The sequence below is a fragment of the Plodia interpunctella genome, chromosome 3, assembly GCF_027563975.2.
Source record: "Plodia interpunctella isolate USDA-ARS_2022_Savannah chromosome 3, ilPloInte3.2, whole genome shotgun sequence".
NCBI lineage: Eukaryota > Metazoa > Arthropoda > Insecta > Lepidoptera > Pyralidae > Plodia > Plodia interpunctella.
In genome coordinates, this window is record NC_071296.1 from 10,393,124 (window position 1) to 10,411,405 (window position 18,282).

General features: G+C 37.4%; 2 protein-coding genes across 2 annotated transcripts; both read right to left on the reverse strand.

Moving 5' to 3' along the window:
- Positions 1-8,055: 8,055 nt before the first annotated feature.
- LOC128683873 (23 kDa integral membrane protein-like) lies at positions 8,056-12,422 on the reverse strand. Its single transcript, XM_053769920.1, has 5 exons — positions 12,263-12,422; positions 11,558-11,746; positions 11,032-11,208; positions 10,307-10,546; positions 8,056-9,672 (listed from the first exon to the last, which is right to left on the reverse strand). The coding sequence occupies exons 1-5, from the start codon at positions 12,323-12,325 to the stop codon at positions 9,577-9,579; spliced, it is 765 nt and encodes a 254-aa protein (XP_053625895.1). The 5' UTR covers positions 12,326-12,422; the 3' UTR covers positions 8,056-9,576.
- A 953-nt stretch (positions 12,423-13,375) lies between these two features.
- Positions 13,376-17,801, reverse strand: LOC128683872 (23 kDa integral membrane protein-like). The gene is made up of 6 exons (XM_053769919.1): positions 17,641-17,801; positions 16,882-17,070; positions 16,407-16,586; positions 15,476-15,609; positions 14,986-15,091; positions 13,376-13,492 (listed from the first exon to the last, which is right to left on the reverse strand). Exons 1-6 carry the CDS (start codon positions 17,713-17,715, stop codon positions 13,409-13,411), a joined length of 768 nt encoding a protein of 255 aa, XP_053625894.1. The 5' UTR covers positions 17,716-17,801; the 3' UTR covers positions 13,376-13,408.
- Positions 17,802-18,282: the final 481 nt, after the last annotated feature.

Here is an 18,282-nt window from a genome sequence, read left to right on the forward strand (position 1 = left end):
GTTTGTGAGTATATGTATATGTGCTGTAACTGTTTCACGCGAAATCGGGACTTTCCGGTTACCATCCCACTTTTTCATCCCACTTTTGTAAAATTCCGTTTTCATGCCAATACTTATTCCGCTTTCAACCCAAGTTTAAAAAATATTATTTTAATTCCGTATTCTACCCAAAATTCATCCCGCTTTCGTCCCACACTGTTTTTTAAACAAGTTTGTACCGATAGCAAAAACCGTAGTATATCTGGATTGTTTTGAAATTTGGCACCTACACGGGTAAAATATAACATGGCATAACATAGGGTACTTTATATGAAATTCTCACGGAAGCCAAGCCCCGGGGCACAGCTAGTTCTTAATATAATAGGTTACTTATGTTAGAAACAATAAATAAATATTGTATTAATACATAAATAAATAAATAAATACTATATTAATTGTATGATTAATACGGACTGATCGCATTGTGTAAATATATTTTAAAAAGTAGTTGTTATGACCGGTGAGATTTTTGCCGCTAATTTTGTGAACGATCAGTCCTCGATGGTCAGAGAGAATAAACGCTGTTGAAATGTAAGTACGTTTTATTATTTAATTTATCTCTATTATAATGAATAATTGTTTATCATCACGCTTATTCATTGCATAACACTCGTTATTAAAAAATTCAAGTAAATCTACGTGTATATTTCACTTCTGAAACGCGGGAATAGTTGACAATTTCAAATATGTCCAATGAACCTCTAAATTTATTTGCCATGTTCCCGGCTATCCTACATATCAGAAGTGGGTATGATAAATAGAAGCGATAACAATCACCTAGTAAAATGAGCTCACAACAAAAATCATAATATCTATTCATACTAAGCTTACATAGTAATAGTTAAAATTGACTTTGATTTGATCATTGGTATTGTATATTTTTTATACATATTCATACATTTTGTAGGTGTCTAATTATGTGTATGCATTTTTATTTTTACAATTCATAATAATCTCATATTATTATAACATTTTATAGAAGATATATCTAAGCAATTTAAATGTTCGCATATTTCATAGACGCGACGACATAAAATAGCGAAAATGCAGAAATACAACTTTGTTATTGCAATACGCAATCTCTTTTATTCTATGCATGTATACCATCGGTGGTGTAGTAGATGTTTAATATATATTTATACGAATATTATTATACAATTATTCATATTTTGATTTCCTATGTTGTGTGTGCACGTTTGTTTGAAAAGTGCGCATTTTATTTAAAACATTGTAACGAGTTTTTCTCTGTGATATTTTTTATTTATGTTCGTTTTACAATAAAATACCACAGATAAAAATTACTACCAAGAAGTTTTGTTGCCATACAAATTTTAGTAGTATTTAGTAATTATTTTCAAGTAGCATGGTAGTTTTAGCAATATCTAATATTATATATCAATGCAAATAAAGTATTATTAATTATATAAAAGGAAGAAGAAAGAAGATTATATAAAAGGAATAAAATGTACGAATTAAACAATTAAAAAAAAAAAAAACATTTATTGTGCTGGGTTTGTAATTTTTTTTTTTGCAGTGGCATCATGGAAAATTCAACCGAACGAGGAATTTCTGAGCGGGTTCTATGTACACCTGACCCTGATGACGACAAGGTCTACAGAGCTATTCCGAGCCGTGATGTTTCGCCGTGGCCTTGGGCTGCACCGAGTCACCGAGCCTCGCCGCGTCGCTGCGCTACTGCGAGCCGCGGAGCCTCGCCGCGTCGCTGCGCTACTGCGAGCCGCGGAGCCTCGCCGCGTCGCTGCGCTACTGCGAGCCGCGGAGCCTCGCCGCGTCGCTGCGCTACTGCGAGCCGCGGAGCCTCGCCGCGTCGCTGCGCTACTGCGAGCCGCGGAGCCTCGCCGCGTCACTGCGCTACTGCGAGCCGCGGAGCCTCGCCGCGTCGCTGCGCTACTGCGAGCCGCGGAGCCTCGCCGCGTCGCAGTGCTGCTGCGAGCCGCGGAGCCTCGCCGCGTCGCTGCGCTACTGCGAGCCGCGGAGCCTCGCCGCGTCGCTGCGCTACTGCGAGCCGCGGAGCCTCGCCGCGTCGCAGTGCTGCTGCGAGCCGCGGAGCCTCGCCGCGTCGCAGTGCTGCTGCGAGCCGCGGAGCCTCGCCACGTCGCAGTGCTGCTGCGAGCCGCGGAGCCTCGCCGCGTCGCAGTGCTGCTGCGAGCCGCGGAGCCTCGCCGCGTCGCAGTGCTGCTGCGAGCCGCGGAGCCTCGCCGCGTCGCAGTGCTGCTGCGAGCCGCGGAGCCTCGCCGCGTCGCAGTGCTGCTGCGAGCCGCGGAGCCTCGCCGCGTCGCAGTGCTGCTGCGAGCCGCGGAGCCTCGCCACGTCGCAGTGCTGCTGCGAGCCGCGGAGCCTCGCCGCGTCGCAGTGCTGCTGCGAGCCACGGAGCCTCGCCGCGCCATGGTGGTACGTCTTGTTATCAACGTCGGTCATACAGTCGCACGGGACGATCAGACCGGTCATGTATGGACCCTACATCAAACCGCATGTGTGACCGTGACCGGTCCCGTAGTAATTTGCGTAGAAAATCTAGAGATATTTCAGACTATCAATCTCAAGAACGGATGGTAAGAGGGTCACACAAAAGTTTGGTTCAGGATTCATACTACCATTCAAATAACGGATCTTGTAATAACGCTCAAGAGCGTTCAAATGAGTATTGTAATATTAATGTTGCAAATTCTGCCGAAGATAACTTCACTAAGTTGGTTAACGTAATGAAATCCATTTTACCTAAAGATTCTTTTGATAAGTTAAACTCTATTCACAATACCATACCCGAATTTGATCCTTCACATAAAGGACAGACGATGACAATGTGGATTCACAAAGTGAATGAATCTGCCACTATATATAATTGGTCAGAAAAACAGACAATACATTTCGCCCTACCAAAATTGCGCGGCGTTGCTCAACGGTGGTACGAAGGTCTCTCTTCAGTTCTGTTTACATGGAAAGAGTGGCAAGAGAAGTTACAGGCTGCTTTTCCGTCCGATGAGAATTATGGTCAAATGTTAAGTGACATGTTGGCTAAACGGGCGCGTTTTGGGGACTCATTAGAGGACTATTACTATAACAAAATAATATTAATTAATAGATGTGGTATAACGGGTAAACGAGCTGTAGAGTGCATACTACACGGCATTGACGATCGGTCAGTTCGATTAGGTGCTGAGGCTGTACAATATGACGACCCTAATAAATTATTATCATATTTGAGAAATTCTCGATATGTTAAGACCAACAATGACCGCAGGATTAGCAGCAAGAATCAGGTTAATAATAAAAATGATAACCCGCAGTCTTCTCACAAAGTCAAATGTTATAATTGCAAAGAAGAAGGTCATGTTTCATCTAAATGTACTCAACCAGTAAAGAAATGCGGTAGGTGTTTGAAAATCGGTCACGAGACCGAACAATGTTTTTCCCGACTGCCAAACACCCAGAAAGTAGTTATGAAAGTAGATAAGACAGATACTATCAATGGCAAATATTTTAAAAATGTGAAAATTAACAACAATCTGATGGAAGCTTTTATAGATTTAGGCAGTGAATGTTCAATGATTAAACTATCAGAATCTAAATTTCTAAACAACGATCTTGATACCGATGATTTACCAACTCTGAGAGGCTTTGGTAATTCGATAGTTAAAGCACTAGGTAAAATACGCGTTAAGGTAGTAATTGATGATGTGCAAGCTGATATAGACATATTTGTAGTTCCTGATGATGTAATGCATATGCCGTTACTTATAGGACAATCATTTACTGAACAACCTCACATATTGATTTGTAAGACAAGTGATAATTTGGAAATAACTCAATTACCTAATGTTAGCTATGATACAAATAAAATAAAAATATTTTGCAAAAATGATGTTCAAGTATCAGGTTTAACAGCAATTGAAGTTTATACTGGACAATATTTTTGCGGCGACCTTTTCATTGAGGGAGATGTTAGATTCAAATCAGGAATTAAATATTCAGTACTATCTGGACTCTTCACATTTAACGAAAGTACAGGCACTATTGTATTAAATAATTTACACGAGACTCCATTGACATTACATAAAGATTTTCTAGTTGCGCGCGGACGTGCCGCTTTAGAGTTAACTATAACCAAACCACTAGAAGTACTTACCACCTCCACAATACTACAAAATCCAAAGTTTGCACCTATTACTGATACTGATATAAAAGTGGGCGATGACCTAACCTCGGTAGATAAAATGAAGCTACTTAATTTATTAAATAAGTATAGACAGTGTATTGCTAATAATATGTCCGAGTTGGGTAAAACTACAGTGGATGAAATGACTATTACATTAAATGATAATGATCCTGTCGTGTATAGACCTTATAGGCTAGCGGTAAAAGAGAAAGAAGTGGTAAGGGATATGATAGAAGATTTATTGGAGAATGATATTATACGTCATTCAGTATCTCCGTACGCAAGTCCAATTGTTTTAGTGAGAAAAAAATCAGGGGAATTTCGGCTATGCATTGATTACCGGGCATTGAATAAAAAGTCAGTAAAAGAAAATTACCCAATGCCATTAATCGATGATCAGTTGGATAGTTTAGCTGGGAATAATTATTATACAACACTCGATCTCGCATCGGGTTACTATCAAGTGCCTATTAGGGAAGCAGATAAATTTAAAACAGCGTTCGTTACACCAGATGGACATTTTGAGTTTAACCGAATGCCCTTTGGTCTTGCGAATGCCCCAGCTACTTTTCAACGGACAATGAATAAGGTCTTGGGATCATTGCGTCATAAAGAGGCGTTAGCTTATTTAGATGACGTTATAATACCGGCTAGAGATATAACTCAAGGCTTAGAACGGCTGGAGACAATATTGGCGTTATTCTTAGAAGCTGGACTTACGCTTAAACTATCAAAATGTGTTTTCTTTAGCCGGAAAGTAGCCTATTTGGGATTTGAAGTATCAGCTACTGGTATTCAACCTGGCTCACGTAAAGTAGAAGCAATAGAAAAATTTCCGACTCCTCATGATCAACATAGTTTGCGTCAGTTTCTTGGGCTGTCAAGCTTCTTTCGCAGATTTGTTCCAAATTTTTCAATTATCGCAAAGCCACTAACACAACTTTTAAAAAAGGACGCTGTATGGAATTGGAGCACTGCACAAAATAGTGCCTTTAAATCACTTCAAAAGACCCTTGTAGAAAAACCTACCTTAGCATTATATGACCCTAATGCAGAAACAGAGCTCCACACTGATGCCTGCAAAATAGGACTGGGAGGCATTCTTTTACAAAAAAGGGATGATAATAAATTGCAGTCTGTTGCTTATTTTAGTCGTCAGACGACTCCAGAAGAACAAAATTATTCGTCCTACGATTTAGAGACATTAGCTGTTGTATCGTCGCTCCGGAAATTTCGGGTATACTTAGTAGGGATCCCTTTTAAAATAATTACCGATTGTAACTCATTAAGGGCTACATTTCAGAAACGAGATATGATACCTCGAGTAGCTCGATGGTGGGAACAGATGCAAGAGTATGATTTCAGTATAGAGTACAGACCAGGCCGCTCCATGGCTCATGTGGATGCACTTAGCCGGAATCCTATCCCCAACACTTCCGACTCAACAGAATGTGATGTATTTCATGTTGGTGCTGTTGATTGGTTACTAACCGTGCAACAGGCAGACAGTGAGATTCAAAAGATGATAGGTATTTTGACTGATCCAGAGCTCGATAATGTAATAGACATTAAATCAAACTTCAAGGTGAAAAATGGCAGATTGTTCAGAGTAACGAGTAGTGGAGATAAGTGGGTAGTGCCAAAGGGAGTCCGTTGGCAGATTGTCCAGCAGAACCATGATGATATAGGTCATTTCTCAGTAGAGAAAACTTTAGAAAAGATTCAATCCAATTATTGGTTTAATAGAATGCGCAACTTTGTAACGAAATACGTTAAATCCTGCCTAGAATGTGCATATGCGAAATCTTTGGGGGGTAAACGTCAAGGTTTTCTCCATCCTATAAAAAAAATTGATATTCCATTTGATACAGTCCACATGGACCATATCGGCCCATTTGTGCGCAGTAAAAAGGGCAATATGCATGTTTTAGTTTTGATAGATGCGTACACCCGTTATATTTATCTTAAACCGGTTAAGAGTACTAAATCCAGTATTTCAGTCCAAGTTCTTCGTGAATATTTTGCGGTATTCGGTGTACCGCGACGTATAATATCTGATAGGGGCACTTCATTCACGAGTGAAGCTTTTAAAAGCTTTATTAAAGAAAAAAATATAATTCATATCTTAAATGCTGTAGCAACCCCCAGAGCCAATGGACAGGTAGAGAGATATAATAGAACCATTTTAGACTCTCTCACCGCTAAATGCGTTGGTACTGATGATAATCAATGGGATGTACACCTATCTGATGTGCAATGGGGACTAAACAATACATTTAATAAAGGAATAAATTGCACACCTTCACAAGCCCTTTTTGGAACTAGGCTTACGGGTGCTAGTGAGAGTAAAATAGTGTCTCAACTTTCTGAAGAGGTGAATGATGAACGATTCAATGATAATCGTAAAGAAATCCGAAATAATATCGACACTTATGTTAAAATTAACCAAAAACTGCAACAATCTACATACGACAAAAAACGTTGCCGACCTATAAAATATAATTTGGGGGACTTGGTTAGTGTCGAAAGACAGGTTTCTGCAACTGGCCAAAGTAAGAAACTCATTCCAAAATATCAGGGCCCCTACAGGATAATTAAAATATACGATTATGACCGCTACGAAATCGAAGATACTCCTTTGACACGGAAGGGAAACAGACGTTATTCTGCTGTTGTAGCTATAGATAAAATAAAGCCGTGGTTAAACTTTCAAAGACCGCATGATCAGTCCTCTAGTGAGACCAGCGAACATAGTGAATAAGGACACAACATTTGGATGTGATTATACTTAGCACACAATAATATGTACATTAATTATAGCTTTAGGATTAATATATGTAATAAAGAATACAACATTTCTTATGGTATGCCTATGGAAATAAGATAATATAATTATTTTAATGCAATGAAACAATACATACTACCTGAATGTATTTACCTATATACATTTAATACAAGCGTATTAAATGTGTTGACATTTAAGATAATGTTTGTTACAAAATATGATATTTGTTGCCATAGTATTCAAGATAGGAGGTTTGTTACCAATTGATGGTATACAAAATATGATGCTTGTTACTATTGGTATTGAATTATAAATAAATGTATGGAATAACATAAAAAGTTAAGTCCACAATTTGGATTTCAAGTTTTTATTACAAATGGTTATTGGTGATAAAATACTAAATATATCATATATATATTTAGAATTAACTGACAATTGTTTGTATAAGTAGATAAAATGTATTTAAATTGGAGTTATTTAATATTATATTCATTGAAAATTAATTTACTAATAATACTTATTGAATTGTAATTATCTACGATTGGGCTTTATTGTTAATTTGAAGGTATTTCTATAATATTTTGGGCCCGAGGTCGCGCCACATATGCAGGACGGCCGACTGTTAGAAACAATAAATAAATATTGTATTAATACATAAATAAATAAATAAATACTATATTAATTGTATGATTAATACGGACTGATCGCATTGTGTAAATATATTTTAAAAAGTAGTTGTTATGACCGGTGAGATTTTTGCCGCTAATTTTGTGAACGATCAGTCCTCGATGGTCAGAGAGAATAAACGCTGTTGAAATGTAAGTACGTTTTATTATTTAATTTATCTCTATTATAATGAATAATTGTTTATCATCACGCTTATTCATTGCATAACACTCGTTATTAAAAAATTCAAGTAAATCTACGTGTATATTTCACTTCTGAAACGCGGGAATAGTTGACAATTTCAAATATGTCCAATGAACCTCTAAATTTATTTGCCATGTTCCCGGCTATCCTACACTTACGTCCAAAGGTAAGATGCGAAAGTAGATTTGTTTATTTGTTTGAAGCTCTTCACGTTTTATTTATTCAATCAATCATAATCGGAAAATGACATAGGTATGATACAATTTATCCCGCAAAAAGAACTGTTTCGCTTAGGATTCGGTCAAAAATTCTGAAAATAAAAATAAAAGCTAAGTATTTTTCTAAAATAAATCTTACACCGCGCAGTGCAACTAGTTTTAAAACAAAATAAAAATGTGTGATAAAATTTAATATTAATTGAACACAACGACATTTAATAATGAAACATCTTTTGAGCCCCCGAAATACAATGAAGTGTACATTTATTAAAAACTTTTCTTAATACTAGATTAGTGTTGAATTTGCTATAATTTTATAATTAAACTTCGACAATTTACACCATTAAATTTCTACATTACACGCAAATATTTACTATACATATAGATTGAAACATGCGCACTTTTACCAATTAAAAAAAAACAATTTAAAAAAAAACAATTTAAAAAAAAAACAGTTCGACAACAAGGCGTAAGCTTTGGTTTGAATTATATAAAGTTAAGTAGTTATTATAGTGTTTCTCTAATCTAAAAAGTTGTTATTTATCAACTTACTGTCCTACTAGTATTATAAATGCGAAAGTTTATGCGGATGTATGTATGTATGTTATATTTGTAATACTTTCACGCAAAATCTACTGGACTGATTGTTATGAAATTTGATATAACGCGTAGAATGTAAACTGGAATAACACATAAGATACTTTTTATCTTGAAATTCCCACGGGAACGAAGTGCCGGGACGCAGCTAGTTAATTATAAAAATCGCTAAAACTGGGACCTTTCGATCGCAGCCGGACGGTTTGACCCATTTAACCACCACTGCTTCGGATTCTTGATTTTTATTCAAGTCGCCTAAAGGTATCAGTCATCATAACTTTTACGACTCCCTCCCGCGTCTTGGGGTAAGTAATCGCAAACACACTAACTAGTGAACTTACTGTAAGCCGTGCTATGAACATATAAACATGGCCTTCGAGTTTCACAACTCTTTCTACCTCTTAAATAACAAAGACGTGTGTATAATTAATAAATGCTTTGAAAATGCGGTCGTAACTGATAGTTAACATTTGGTCCCTTTGGCTCCAAAGCCACAGCTGTTGTTAACTCTACATATATCACAGGGTAGCTATACATACTATACATAAAATGTGAATAATTACGGATAAGTACAATCAGCATATTAATTATTATGAATTTTACCAGAAAACGTGACTTAAACAAGCATAATGTACTTCGTTGTCGCTATAAAGTGTTAAAATATACCTTAAAATATAATGATCTAATAATAATTATTATAGACGCATATTCCATAATCTTTCTTCCTTATTATTTTACAATTACAATAGAACATCTCACACAGTTGTCTTTACATCTCACACGACATTAAAGACGCGATTAGAAAACAGCGTGTAATCAGGTTTATGGCCGAACGAATCTTAATTATAATATCGACATAATAAGTGCGAAATTGGGCTCAAAAACAGTGATTAGTTTTCGAAATGTGCCTGAAGATTTTGCTGGAGTTTCCTGCGCTCTACTCGTATCGTCCTTGCCATCCACAGCGCCAGCACAATGCACAGTATCTGGAAAGTTGGGAATAGAAGCCTTACTAATAATCCTTATTATGATTGGCCACTTGATACGATACGACGTCTTATTTAAAACTATTTTTGAAGGATAGGTGAAAGGAAGAAGAGGTCCAGGGAGACCGAGGAAGAGCAATGCAAGCCAACTGAAAGACAAGGCAGGCGTTGTGTCGTATCGTGACCTTAAAAGCAAAGCCGAGGATAGAGAAGCGTGGCGTATACCCCACCGACAAGAGCGTAGCTCTTAAATAAGAAGAAATAATAGGATATTAAGAAATTTTTACAACTGAGAACACAAGAGAGAGAGAGAGAGAGAGAGAGAGAGAGAATCCTCACTAATGTACGCTAAGTCTAGACAAAATGACACGAAATGAGTTTTTTACAAGCTTTTATTTCAGTCTATGAGATCTTGTTGCATTCAACGCGTAACCATTAAGGGAAACTCCTCTTTGTTGGGAGCCGATACACCCTATTATACACGATCTGAATACTAAACGTGTAAACAAAATTTTCAGCTCGATCGGTTGCCAAATTGAAGTGCAGAATTCCACCTAAGCTAATATAAGTACTTAGTTACTTTCATACATATTTCATAAAACCATGTATTATCTTCTTTCAAATAACAACTTACTTCTAATAGTGCGAAGATAATTCCAGTAGAGATGAGGATGTTCCCTTTAAACGCCTTCTTCTGTCGCAATGCTTCCTCGCAGCCGTTGGTATAATACGTCTTCTCCGTAAGACAGGTGGCATGCAAGTGACGTCGCGCGGCGCCATCGCGGAGGGGATATGCGCGCGCGCAGCAGGAGGGGGGAATCTCGCGGTGGATGATGCTGTAATCTGTGGGTCCGTCCACGCCGCAGCATTGATTCTAGAAAGATGCGAGATGATCTGTGATAATCGCGTAAAACGAAGGAAGATGCGTTGACATTTTACAAATTTGAATAAATGATAAAATGGTTTTTATTAATATATTGTCAAATCTGGTGTCAAATTGCCTTGGTTTATATGTCCAAAATATAAATATATTTTAGACATGTAAACCAACCAAAGGAAAACTTTGGGTCAAAACCCAAAGTTAAATAACTTTCAGTATGTCATTAACAAGTCAGAAATCCTTCAATACTGTCCCTTTTCCTGTCCTAAATTACATACTTAACTTCTTGTCCCTTGCCAAAAATGGTATCGGGGCATAATGTCTTTTCCCTCCACAACAATCTATAGCATATCATATTTTAATACACTTTTGAAACGTTCATAATAATTTGTAACACTCTCATTCCATCTCTTCTTCTGTCTTCCTCTCAATCACATAACATACTTATCGTGAAATTAAGAACGTCAACCAACACCTACCTCAGCCTGGAGTTGGTCCCAGAAAGCCTGGTTGCTGGAGAACTCGTCTTCGACAGTAGCATTCTTGTAGAACTGGACCCGAAGCTCGCTGCCGCCCCCCACCCAGGCGCTCAGCACCGCCCCTCCAACTCCCACCACCAGCTCGACTGACACCAAGAAGATGAAGAAGCTTGCGTGCTGGGGACAAATACTTTTGCTATGTCCAAGGATAACGTAAAAAAGAAATATCCCTCATCTGACAGTTTACGTCGTTTCTTCTTCACACGCAAAGTTTCGAATCCCAGGTAGGTACCGCTAATTTACGCTTTTTTCACCTCGTCGCTCATAGCATCCTTATAGAAAAGAGACATTATTATGAGAAAGTAGGTAGATATAGCTAGAGAAAATGAGCATAGCTTTCATGCATAAAATGTAGGCAAAGAATCTTAATATCTAAACAGACAAAATTGACTGCTCTTCGGAACAGGGCACTTTGAACACACAGTATAATAAACTGTACTGTCACTAATTATGCCTACAATCTTACCACATAAAGTGTCTTGACGTGTTCCCTCAATGCACCAATGCAGCCAAGTACAGCAGTCACAACCAGGCACAGTCCAAGTGTCAGGAGGAACGACAACACCCCTCTGGACAAAGCAGACTGCTGATCAGGCCGAGACTTCTTCCCCCGCATATTCATCACGCAGATCGCCATTAACACCAAGCCAAAAAGCTGGATAAAATTAGTGCTAAATATTATAACTGAATTTTATTTAAAGTTAACAATTGACATAAGTGAAGTGAATTCGTTAAGTAACTGTTGAACATTCAACACTGCCTGATTTAAACGTTAAGTATCAACTGCGAAAACTGCCCATCTAAATAAACTGAAATGAATAATGATAAAATGTGTTAATTACTTTTATGTTTGTATGATTTCTTGAGTTCATTTATGTAAAAACAACAATCAACATGACTCATGAGTTGTAGCTGATGGTTTTTAAACAGATGAACAAATACTGTTTAGATGTTGGTAAAGAATACGTATAAATTTTCATTCAAGCTCAAAAAGAACAAAAGAAAACTTGGCCAAGAAAACACCTACAGACATACACTAGTTCAAAAGATAATTGAAATACTTACGACAAAGACACAATCAATATTTCATATTACAAGAAAGACATTAAGAAATAATAATCGCTGTGATTATATCGATTATTTTATTATTTGTAATCAAAACAATACTTACAATGACAATGATATTAAACAGAGTTAGGAAAAACTTCATGCAACGCAAGCTTCTTGGCTTCATTTTCGCGTATTTTTTGGAATATTTTTGAAAATTAATTGGACAGTAGACAGGACCACCGGTCGAGCCGTGGACATCGGAAGTGAAGCTTCATGGCTTGTATCGATCATTGCATTTGACGACCCCGTGGTTATTAGAACAGCGTACGTGGTGATGAGCCGAGCGGGTGGGTAATTTCATAATTTTGTATCAGTATGTACGGGGTTCCATTTCACTCATACATGGAATTCGGTATGAAAATTATTGAAATCATTTGTGGATGCAGACATTTGTCGGATTGACAATTAGGCACTGTTTTAAGAAAAGTTACTATAGACCTGTAAAGCCAAATGGCAAGCAAACATGCTAAAGGCAGACAGGAAAAATCTTTTGGGCGTTTATGCGTTGAGGCAATAATTCGAAACGAATGTGACATCGAATCATAAGCATACTGGGCTTCAACTCTTGTCATGTCACTTCAATTTTCATTTCTCCGCTTTCCGCTCTGCTGTCCGCCGGGTATTATGTAATCTGTACCGCTGCGCTTATCACCATACAGCAATATTTGGAACGTGGGAATCCATGTGTTCTATTCCCCACACTTCAGGGCTCTTCAGCGGCTCTTTGTTTTGACCGGCCGCCCACCTTCGATTAATAAAGCGCTTAATCGCTAGAAAAAAGAGTTTCAATTTCACTACTAGCAATTTTCCGCTTTCCTTTGTTCGTTTTCAACTCCACGTCCGTGTTTTGAAATGAAACTTGTTTATAATGTGATAGAGTTGGTTGTTATTATGCGTAATATGCCAAAATGATTGTGTTGCGTAATATAAACATAGAATAGTTAAATAATTAAGTAACGAAGGCACCCTTGAATACTCTTATGGAAAATTTTTCGATTTCCTTTGCATTCATCACATTAAAAAAATCGAGGAGTAAAAGATCGTGTTAAAATTATTTTATTTTCTACTAGCCTATGTTACTCTTGAATGTTTCGTCTCCAAATTTCATCAAAATCGATCCAGAAGCTTCTGAATTTATTCATACGTACGGATATGGAGTTAAAATTAAAACTAGTTTAATAGCTATTACTTTATTTCTAAACTTTAATCAGTATCGGACGGTGCTCTTGTAAACTTGGACACTGTTCTTTAGGTTGTTGGCTATCCACATCGCGAGCAGCATACCGCTGACCTGGAACCAACAATCAATTTATTGTAAAACTAAGAATGACTGGTAGCTGAGCTGATTATTGTAAGGTGTTGATCAGTCTACTAAACTTAATCCGTTTGATTTATTAAATTTTATGCAAAGAATGATTAACAAAAATTTGATTCTCAGTGAGTTTCTACCGCTGCGGCCGAGCTGTCATTACGATCCGTCAGTTTTGTTGAGGAAGCAATCACTGGGCTCGATTCTCATGCAATCGAAGTCCATTTCACCAATATTCTCCGATTTTTTAGAAGTTTTAACACTGTTTCTCGAATTACGAGAAATCACAATTGAAAGAGTTTAACTGAATGCATCAGTCGATCGATATTTCCCATTGTGAATTTGCTTAAAACCTTCGAAAAAAAATTGAGAAAATTGATGATATGAACTTCGATTGCGTGAGAATAGGGCTCCTTCCAAAATCAATCATTCATAAAATTTACAATATCACAATACAGATTAATGATTTCAAAGTCAGATAGTAAAACTAATTGTTGTTTTCGTTAAAATTTTGAAAATTGTAGCGGCGGTCGAAAATCGAAACTGTCTGAGAACCACCCAAAAAGAAAAGTAATCGAGTAGTACTTAAGGACTTTAACAAGTTGTCCTGGATACGCGTGTGTGCAATCTATTGTTGGAAGCCACGCAATCGATTGCAATTAATATTGCATGACCCCCTCCGACTTGTGGTTGTTCTACGTTCTAAATTCTACGTATTCATCTTTTCAACTAGTTATATAGTTCACTTCATCAAATCATAGTAATTTAGTACCCCTATTTTTAACCCCCGATGTCAGTAGGAGGGGAGTTAAAAGTTTAACATGTCTGTGTGTATGTCTGTCCGCTCCATCGTAACAGTTAAATGGCTGAAGCGGTTTTGAGCTAGTTTTTGAAAGATGTTAGTTTGTAAAATGTTGATGTTGCTATGTTTGTAAAATGTACCTATGTTTTGAAATCGCCAATCTCTTCGGGGGTTTCTCTTAAATTTTTAATTTAGTTTTTATTAAAGATACAACTGTCGTGTAAACCTAACGACCTACCTAACAAATTTATTAATACAGTGGGGTTACATTTATTTTAATATAGATTTAAAATTTCTCGTGCACTTCTAGTCCATAGGCTACGGTGACCACTTCTCATCAGGTGAAACGCATGCCTGTTTGCTTCCCAAGTAGTATAAAAAAAACTTCTAATCAATGTAATAATAATAGTTACTATGTATTTACGTATACTTTTGAAAGTATATGAGACGAACCCCTAAACCTCACTAACTACCTAACTCGTCCTAAAGCTAAAAGTGTTACTATTAAAAATGCAAAACACACACACACGAAGCGGCGGACATCGCTACGCAGCAGCTCTTAACGGCCTTAACGTTACGTATATGTAACACGTATTAGTTTTAAATACCACTTCAAGTTTTATTGAAACCACGAAGAAGTCGCTCCCAGTATGTCCAGTTATGAACCCTTTACCTCAAACCAAAAGCTAAGTGCTGCTGCCCCAAGCAACCAATCAGCGTCCGAGCGGAGCATGAACAGGATCTCGTCCTCACATCCAGAAGCGTAGTATGAAGCTGATCTGTGGAAACAAAAAACGTTAGACTGCTTAAATCGTAATGTAATTTTGAAAACTAGAACATTTGTCGATGAACCTGATTACTTGACAATCATGCAAATAAATAATTCTATCTAAAACTATTTTTTGTAGCCCCGGAACAGGTCCACTCTATATAGGCGACTAAGGCACCCAAAGCCTTAACACCTAACGGGAAACAACAACATTCCCAAGGAGGATAAAAGTCAGACAGTCCCAGTAGTTGTAAAATCAGATGCATATTGAAAACTTTAGCGGTTTATTTTTTTTCGATAACCCTAAGATTTGCTGTGTCATAACTCCGAGTGTACCCGAGAATGTCCTCTTTCAAATGTAATGTTTCTTTACTTGACATCTACAATGACTTACTCGACACAGATATTGTATAGTTGTTGTTGGGCGAAAGGTGTCTTTGCGCGTTGAGCACGGGGGCAGCAGGACAAGCTGATGCGCTGGCGCATTGCACGGTAATCCTCAGGTCCGTTTAGACCGCAACATTCGTACTGAATAGAGAAATATTATCATAAATAATAATTCTGTTGAGTCAGAATAGCTATTAGGTATATAATGACGACCTCGGTGGCGCAGTGGTGGTGGCGCCTCTGAACCAAGAGGTCGAGTCATGTTGGAAAATTATCTTTTTCTGATTGGCCCGGGTCTTGGATGTTTATTTATAATATTATAAAATATAGTATCGTATCGTATCCCATAACACAAGTCTCGAACTTACTTTTTTAGCCCAATCTGTGTGATTTGTCCTAATATTTATTTATTTATATAGTTTTCGACTGTGACAACGGTTATGTTCTATCGTTGGCCTCGTTTTATAGCCCTACAAAGTGCAAAAATAGGCGCAGTTACTACACGATATCAAATGAGACGGATGAACATGGGTTCTTTTTCAGAACGTCAAGGTAAAGAAGGTACCATCTGTGTACGGACATGATATTCACGTGATAGTGTAACTCACTGTGAAAAAATTGAAAAATTTCTAGACATGTGTTGTATAATCTTAACAGTATTTATAAATTTTGAAAAATGCCTAGAAATTACTCTGGCAGATCAGCGATGATCGGATCTAAATAGCTCGTTATTGGAGGTCTAAGATATATCTTTCTGACTTGCAGTCGCTAGCAGATAGTCCTGCACTGGCCCTGAAGTGTTCTACTAAACTAGGTTTCTTATGATCTTCTACAACAAAGAAAAGATAAAAAAGATAAAAGTTTTCTTAGGGACTTAATACTTATACTAATATCAGTCAATTCATTAACGACTCCTAAATATAACGAAATCTTCCAACATCAGTTTGCAGGTTGTCCCAGAGCTTTGCGTGTAGTTCCACTTCATCATCAGTGACGTTCCTGAAGAAGTCTTCTCGCAGCCACTCGGTGACTCTGAACTCCAGCCCGTACCGCTGGACTGCCACGAAGATGGCGATCATCAGCTCAAGAATCACGATGATGAGGAGAAATCCCACGTACTACAAAATAAAATTTGGCTGCTAATTGAGCACGTAGTTTATAACAACAAACAATAAAGATATACAAATCAATATTCGCCTTTGTTTACTTGGTTATTTTTGTTTCTACCATAATTTCATACTTACAACTAGATTAATTTAAAGTTTCGTTAATAGTAAGTAATTCCGTTTCATCAAAAGATCCATATTTTGATTTTTTCCTTGCTACAAACTGCTCACAAATTGCTAAATAATGCTGAACGAATTTCGACGAACGGTTGCAATCCTACTAAAATGTACTAATGACTAAGCTTACTAAGTAAAGCATCTTGACGTTGCTCCTCAGCACCCCCGTGACGCCGAAGACAGCCACCACGATCAGCAGCAGGCTGGCAACGATGACAATCAGATCACCGGTGAAGGTGCCTGCCGCGTGTTCCTCACCATACTGCTTCAGGATCTTCGTGTCCACCACCGCGAACCCGAACACGCATACTGCTAGAATCTAAAAATATTTATCATTGTGAGTGTACTACGAAAGTTCGAACGGAATCATGTACTGAATTACTTAGGGCTCTTGATCTTTCGGATTAAGATACAAATCAACCTTCGGTAGACAAAGTTGTTTTAATAAATAAAAATATCTTTACTCCATATGCATTATGCATAGTATGTAGCATTGATTTGATATTTAAATTGTTGAGATCTGGTGCCACCTTAGATGCTTAAGTCGTAGGTTCGATTTATTTATAGGTTCTTTCTACTCGAGACTCTAGACTTCTATGGCGTCGGCAAAGATCGTATGCAAAAGAAAGTGATAGAGGAAGAAGCCATGAACGATATCAGTAAACTCCGTGATATCATTAAGTACCAGTATTTAATAAATAAACCAGCATTTCCAAAACAATTTGGGTACAATTGATTTTCATTAGCCCTTGTCTTGCGTGTTGTTTCATAACAGTGTTTCCATGGTTACCTTTGGACTCTACGGCAGCTACAGTTTTTCTTACTTTGTGTTTGTATACAGTTTCTTATTACGATTCTGATTGATTAAAACATAATGGTAAATACTTACAATACAGAAGACATTGAGCACCAGAAGGATTCCCTTGGCGCATCCCGTGGTAAACTCCATCCATTTGACCGTCATGATGGAGACCTACTACCTCTGGTGACATTGAAAGAACTAGCTTGCGTACTTACGATACGTAGATCTAAAATATACGTAGACCTAAAATAACTAGATGGATTATCATCATTTAACATGCTGGGTCCGCGGAGTTAGATTTATTTAAAAAATTGGGTATTTAGTACTTTACATTTGATATGATTTGATTCGATAGTTCTGTAGCGTGTCCTAGGTTTTTGTGTTAACCATTCCTACTCCATAAACAAACCAAACCATTTCCTATTCTTAAGTATGTTAACATCGCTGTTTCAATTATATTGATGTTGTTGACTCTGTATTTCTTCATTTTCTTCTGCATGTTCAGTATCATGGCCAACATTAATTTGTTCTGAAATCCTAATTCTTCCAAGTGAACCTAAACTCCACTTTATTAAGTATCATACTTTGCTCTTTATCATCTTCTATAATTTTACTAATAGTTGTAATTCTTTGTTGTTATTCGTCATATAGGCGGCACGGAGTTTTCTATGGGAACCAACACTTGTTACATGAATAACTTAAAAGACATGGCGGATATTATCGATTTTG

Coding starts and splice junctions, on each gene's coding strand:
- LOC128683873 (XM_053769920.1), bottom strand. CDS start 12,325: ATGAAGCCAAGAAGCTTGCGTTGCATGAAGTTTTTCCTAACTCTGTTT. Junction 11,747..12,262: donor TGTTTAATATCATTGTCATT/GTAAGTATTGTT, acceptor AATTTTATCCAG/CTTTTTGGCTTGGTGTTAAT. Junction 10,547..11,031: donor GGGACCAACTCCAGGCTGAG/GTAGGTGTTGGT, acceptor GCATCTTTCTAG/AATCAATGCTGCGGCGTGGA.
- LOC128683872 (XM_053769919.1), bottom strand. CDS start 17,715: ATGACGGTCAAATGGATGGAGTTTACCACGGGATGCGCCAAGGGAATC. Junction 17,071..17,640: donor TGCTCAATGTCTTCTGTATT/GTAAGTATTTAC, acceptor AAATATTTTTAG/ATTCTAGCAGTATGCGTGTT. Junction 16,587..16,881: donor ACGTCAAGATGCTTTACTTA/GTAAGCTTAGTC, acceptor TTTATTTTGTAG/TACGTGGGATTTCTCCTCAT.